Source organism: Dendropsophus ebraccatus, chromosome 6 (assembly GCF_027789765.1).
Source record: "Dendropsophus ebraccatus isolate aDenEbr1 chromosome 6, aDenEbr1.pat, whole genome shotgun sequence".
In the NCBI taxonomy this organism is placed as follows: Eukaryota; Metazoa; Chordata; class Amphibia; order Anura; family Hylidae; genus Dendropsophus; species Dendropsophus ebraccatus.
Window position 1 is genome coordinate 66,157,804 of NC_091459.1, and position 6,000 is coordinate 66,163,803.

Consider the following 6,000-nt stretch of genomic DNA (forward strand, 5'->3'; position numbering starts at 1 on the left):
AACGCAGGATTCAGGGGTCAGAAAGGTCAGTGCTAATCTATGAACTTACTGAGAGAAGATTGCAGGGTGTTGTGCTTTGCAGAAATCTTCCGTGCTCAGTCACTCCTAACAGCCCCTCCCCTCTCCATAGCCACATAATGGAGACAGAAATCCTGCTTCATTTGATGTGAGGGGGGAGGCTGGGAGATTGCTTTTTCACTACAGAAGGAAACTCTTTTAGTACATAAAACCTATTACGGAGTTTCTTAAAATCGCTTGTACTGTTGATATTTAATGTTTTCAGAAAAATGACCCTGAAATGACAGTTACGCTTTAACTTAAACTGCTACCATTGCAACCATAGGACAAGGGAGATGCTGGTGTGAAGGAGCTGGACAATATGAACAGCGATAGAATGAAGACCATACAGCTGAATGTTGTAAAGCAAGATGATGTGGACAGAGCAGTGGAAGTTATTAAAAAAAAATTGGAAGACCCAGAAAAGGGTGAGTACACAAGTTCAAAATTGGCATATTAGTGACATAGACCTCCTAGAGCCAAATAGACTTTTTATTTTTATTTTATTTTATCTCAATTCTTTTTTTTATCTAATTTATTTTCATGGTAAATATATGAATACATTAATGAATTTATCAGTTTTTTTTAGAACCCCATGAGACCCAGTCTACTAACTTTGAGAACAGAAGAAATCAATCCAGATGTAGTTTGACAGAAAGATTCGACATTCCAAGTCCCAGTTATTGTCAAAAGTAGATTGGAAAGACACATCACAGCTGGGGAATCCTTGAAAAAGATTGTTCGATAGGAGCAGTGACTATAATGATAGCCAAACAGTTATTTCTGATACTAAGACTATAAAAATAGTTGACAATTGGTTTATTACTTTGTTAAACCTTGCTAAAGATAAGAACCATTATCCATTTTTCGTCTCTGGCATGTAATGGTTAAGAAACACTAAAAAAACCAACTATTTTAAATGTCATTAATATACCACCTAGTTCTTTATAGATCTAATTCCCTGAACACGTTATGTGCTTGAGGAGTTTTCTTACTCCTGTTAAACATCCTATTTACTTGTATCTTCAGGATTATGGGGTGTTGTAAACAATGCTGGAATATCTACCTTTGGAGAAGTAGAGTTTACCAGTATGGAGACCTACAAGGAAGTTGCTGAAGTGAATCTGTGGGGCACAGTTCGAACCACCAAGGCCTGTCTCCCTCTCATTCGTAGAGCTAAAGGTAACATTTTCTGTCATAATTTGTAGTGAAAAATATATGTACACTATTGTCACATGTATAAAATGGTGTCATACATTAGACAAAACGTGGTTACCTTTTAAAATGCCCCCATTAGGTTAAAAGCTACATATTGAATGAAATCTCCGTACCTAGAGTTGCTGTGCATAGCCACCACGAAAGCAGATTATAGTCACATGGTCCTGAGACACCCTGACTGCAGGAAGTGTGCTCAGGGCTTTCATGTGGGGCACTTGTTGTCATTTCCACTATCAGTAAAGGGGCCCAATGAACTTCATCATTGGACAGTCAAATGAAGGCATATACCCATCTGGGACACTTATGGCATAACCCATGCCACCTACCCTGTTTACATAATTCCCATCAATCAGTGATTGATCAGAGTGATTGATCAGTCAGTCAGAGTTGCCAAGTTGCATAACTCACTGGATTCGGACGTTTTCAGCTGGGTATAAAAAAAGGTACCCTGTGTCTTCTTGTCCTAACAGATATCTAACAATGTCAGCAGTTTGTAATGTGAATTGTAGCTGACAGATACTGTGTACATAGGTTATTTTAGGTGGAGAAACCCTTTAAGTCCTGGACCCCAGCCGGCAGTCTTCCTAGCTCCCCTGCGGCTACATCTCAACCCGGCTGACGGATGCCCCGCCCAGCTAGTGGGCTAAATCCCACCCATTGGTCACGTATCAGCCGAGTTGTGACATACCAGTAAGCCGGGAGAAGATTACATCCGGCAGGGTACTGGAGCCTGGTGATGTGATGCAGCGTGGGCACGGGGGCAATTAAGCATACTATCTTCATATGTTCTCCGCCTCCCCCCCCACCCCTAGACGACCAAGGACGTACCGGTATGCCTCGGGTGCCTGTCCCCAGATGACCCTGAGCTATGAAGCGCGCAGCGGAGCGGAGCATGCTTCATAGCAGGTGGGGGCCGGCTGCAGTGAGCAGCCCAGCCCTCACTATAAATGACAGGATGCAGTGTGTCATTAAACCCTTAAACGCCGCGATTGCAGCGCGACCGTGGCGTGTAAGTGACAGGGGCAGTCCCCTGTCACTTACCGATTGGGACCCCCACAGTGTATCGGACCGCCAGAGGTCTCTTACCTGCCTCCGTGCAGTCCACAGGTAGGCTCATTGAGCAGAACGCCTATTACACTGATCAATGCTATGCCTATGGCATAGCATTGTACAGTGTATGTAATGTAATAATTGTATGTGAAAGTCCCCAAAGGGGACTTAAATATTAACAGAACCTTAAATGACTGTGCATTTTGTTTCACTACATGTTCATCTAAATGGGTATTCTGATTTAATTATAAGCAACATCCCAGGACTGTAAAGTAACAAACTAGAATGTATTAACCGCTCCCAGTCCAGTGTACGCGCTCTGGTTCGCCCTTTTTCTCTGTTTACTGATCAAGTGCTCTCTCTGTTAATGAAGCTCTAAACACGCTGCAAGCAATCACCAGGATGCAGTGAGTTTAGAATGTTGTGAACAGAGCAGAAAGAATATATCATTAGAGTAATCAAACAGAGGACCAGGACAGATCTCCCCACCCCCTGTGGGTAATGATCTTTTTCCCCCTGGCCGGACTTCTCCTTTAACCCCTAGACAACCAAGGACATACCGGTACGCCTCTGGTGCCTGTCCCCAGACGACCCTGGCCGTATCGGTATGTCCTGAGCTATGTAGCCACACACCACCCTGTCTTCTCTACCTGTAACACCACGCAGCACGCTGTATTCTCTACCTGTAACGCTGATATTGTAATAAAGTAAAGAACTTTTAGAATTTTTTTTTCTTTTCATTTCCATACACATATTATGATAAAGCATCTGTTATCTTTAAAGTTGAGCCCCACGATAGGGCTCTGATCCTCTCTCGTTTAGCATCATTTACTTTTGTTACTGCATCATTTTTGTGAATACGCTGCAGTACTGCAATGACACTCCAACATGTTTGAACACAGCCCTAATTTCGCTGCACACTTCTGCACAATTAGAGAAATCAGTGCAGCACCTGCTTCTGGCTGGTCAGAAATGGTGAATCACTCAGGGGATTGGGTGATCCAGCCAAGCTTCCTGGGACATCACACCCTGCCCCCCTGTCTGCATCATCAGCCTGATCTCAGCAAACACACACAATGTGGGACAGAGACATGGAATATTTGTCTCCTAGGGGGGGATAGCAGAAGGAGCAGGAGACAATGTGGAATGGCACAGATGCCATTTTTTCACTTCCTGGATTTCTATCAGCTACCAGTATGGCAGAGCCGTATAGATACAGTAATCCATTATATAGACACATATATTTAATTTTTAATGCACTTTTAATAGAAAACAAGAGATCATGGTGCAAAAATGACACCCCAACCAGCCCTGTCGGTGAAAAAATAAAACCATTATAAGCGTCACAATAGGGCCACTTTATTAATAATTAATTGCAAAAAAAAAAAAAAAAGATTTATAAGAAAAATATATATAACATTAGAGAATCTGTGTGAACCTGCATGTGGTTGTGTTCGGGCTGACCTTCAGAATAATGGTATCATGTTGCTTTTACTGTATAGTACATTATGTAGACACAGGAACCCCCCAAACGTTACCATATTGCATTCTTTTTTACGATGTCACCAATTTATATCTTCATAAATAATATTTTTTGGGGTTCCATCATAAATGGTAGAATGAAAGACGCCATTACAAAGTACTACTATTCCATAGAAAAATGAAAGTTCTAGAGCTCTTAGAAGGGGAGGAGGAAAAACGAAAATGCAAAAATGAAAATTTGCGCAGTACACTGGGTCATTTTGGTCTTGGTCTTCAAGGTGTTAATCCTCAGATGCCACAGTCAGTGCTAAACATGGCATTTAAGTGGTTTTGAAAAAAAAATAAATACATTTCAAAACAATATTTTATTAATGGAATAAAAAGATCCACACATAATTATTGTACGTTTATTTCCACCTCACTATCCAGGGAAATGTACAAATAGTTAAACTAATTGCATGATCTTGGAAATAGGAACAAAATAACAATGGTGTTAGAATCGGGAAAACAGACTACAAAATTATATATAAAATTCCTCTTTGAGGCTAAAATTAGTTAACTAGGATTACTATGTGGTGAAAATGAACTATTCACCAATGATTGAGACAAATTTTAAATCTTCTGCTGTTTTTCCCCACAATTTTTTTATGTGAATTTTAGAGGGTTTAAAGTGACACTCTCACCCCCTTTTGCATTATGACTGCTCTACACAGGTGAAAAGGGTAAAATTTGGCAGTTTTCATACCTTATTTTATATCGTACGTTATGGTGCTTGTTTCTTATGGTGCTTGTGACCTTTTATCATCTGTGGATTGCGCTATCTAGGCAGGGCCTCACGGACAAAGCGCCATTTAGCCCCGCCATCCACAGATTATAAAAAAATCACTTTTTACTGGAACAAGCACCATGACATATGATATAAAATAAGATTTGGAAACTGCAAATTTTACCCTTTACATCTATGAAGAGAATTCATAATGCATAAAAGGGGTGACAGCGTCACTTTAAGGGTTGTTTCCATGTTGGACACTTATGGCATGTATTTCAGATCCAAGTGCTGCTTGTTGTCTGGTTAGTATAAAATAATTAGACTGTGTGTTGAATTTAACTCCCATTATAATGTTATGCACATGTATTGCAGGCCGTGTGGTAAATATAAGCAGTATGTTTGGTCGCATGGCAAACCCTGCTCGTTCTCCTTATTGCATCACCAAATTTGGGGTAGAAGCGTTCTCTGATTGCTTGCGTTATGAGATGCACCCCTTTGGAGTCAAGGTGAGTGTGGTTGAACCAGGGAATTTCATCGCAGGCACCAGCTTGTACAGCCCGGAAAAAATAAAAGCAATTGCTGAGAAGATGTGGAACGACTTGCCAGAAACCGTTAAAAATGATTATGGAAGAAAGTACTTTGAGGAGAAAATAGCCCGGATGAACACATATTGTAATAGTGGTTCCACAGACACGTCTCCTGTGGTGAATGATGTCACTCATGCTCTCACTGCTGCAAATCCATTCACTCGCTACCATCCCATGGACTACTACTGGTGGTTGAGGATGCAGATCATGACACACCTGCCTGGGGCCATATCTGATAGGATTTACATCCATTAGATATGTTTGATAGATTTATGGTCAATTTACGATTTAAGTTACTGACATCATGTTAGCAGCCTTTGCTACCTCGCACCATGTTGTCACATGTCAACTATTTTACCTTTTCTAAGGCTCTAATTATATTTGTGTCAGAGGCTCCAAATGTGGTGCAATTCTTTCAATGATAATTAAAAAGCATACAATGTATCCACTAAGATGCTGTGATATTGCAGATGCTGCAGATATTAACAGAACCTTAAATGACTGTGCATTTTGTTTCACTACATGTTCATCTAAATGGGTATTCTGATTTAATTATAAGCAACATCCCAGGACTGTAAAGTAACAAACTATAATGTATTAACCTCTCCCAGTCCAGCGTACGTGCTCTGGTCTGTCCTCTTTTACCTGTTCTGTCAATGAAGTTCTTAACACGCTGCAAGCAATCACCAGGATGCAGTGAGTTTAGAATGTTGAGAACAGAGCAGAAAGAATATATCATTAGAGTAATCAGAGGACCAGGACAGATCAGAGTGCCATCACTGGACCAATAGAGGAGAGTGTGCACTAGTTTGTTACGTTGCAATAAGGTTTGTAATT

At 40.8% G+C, this 6,000-nt stretch overlaps 1 protein-coding gene across 1 annotated transcript in view; it reads left to right on the top strand.

The window, feature by feature from the left end:
• BDH1 (3-hydroxybutyrate dehydrogenase 1) overlaps positions 1 to 5,615 on the top strand; it is a 34,175-nt gene extending 28,560 nt beyond the window's left edge. The window contains exons 5-7 of the mRNA XM_069975080.1: positions 344 to 485; positions 1,087 to 1,239; positions 4,949 to 5,615. Of these exons, the coding sequence (XP_069831181.1) occupies positions 344 to 485; positions 1,087 to 1,239; positions 4,949 to 5,418 (765 nt within the window). The 3' untranslated portion in view covers positions 5,419 to 5,615. The remainder of the gene's footprint in view (positions 1 to 343; positions 486 to 1,086; positions 1,240 to 4,948) is intronic.
• The last annotated feature ends 385 nt before the right edge of the window (positions 5,616 to 6,000 follow it).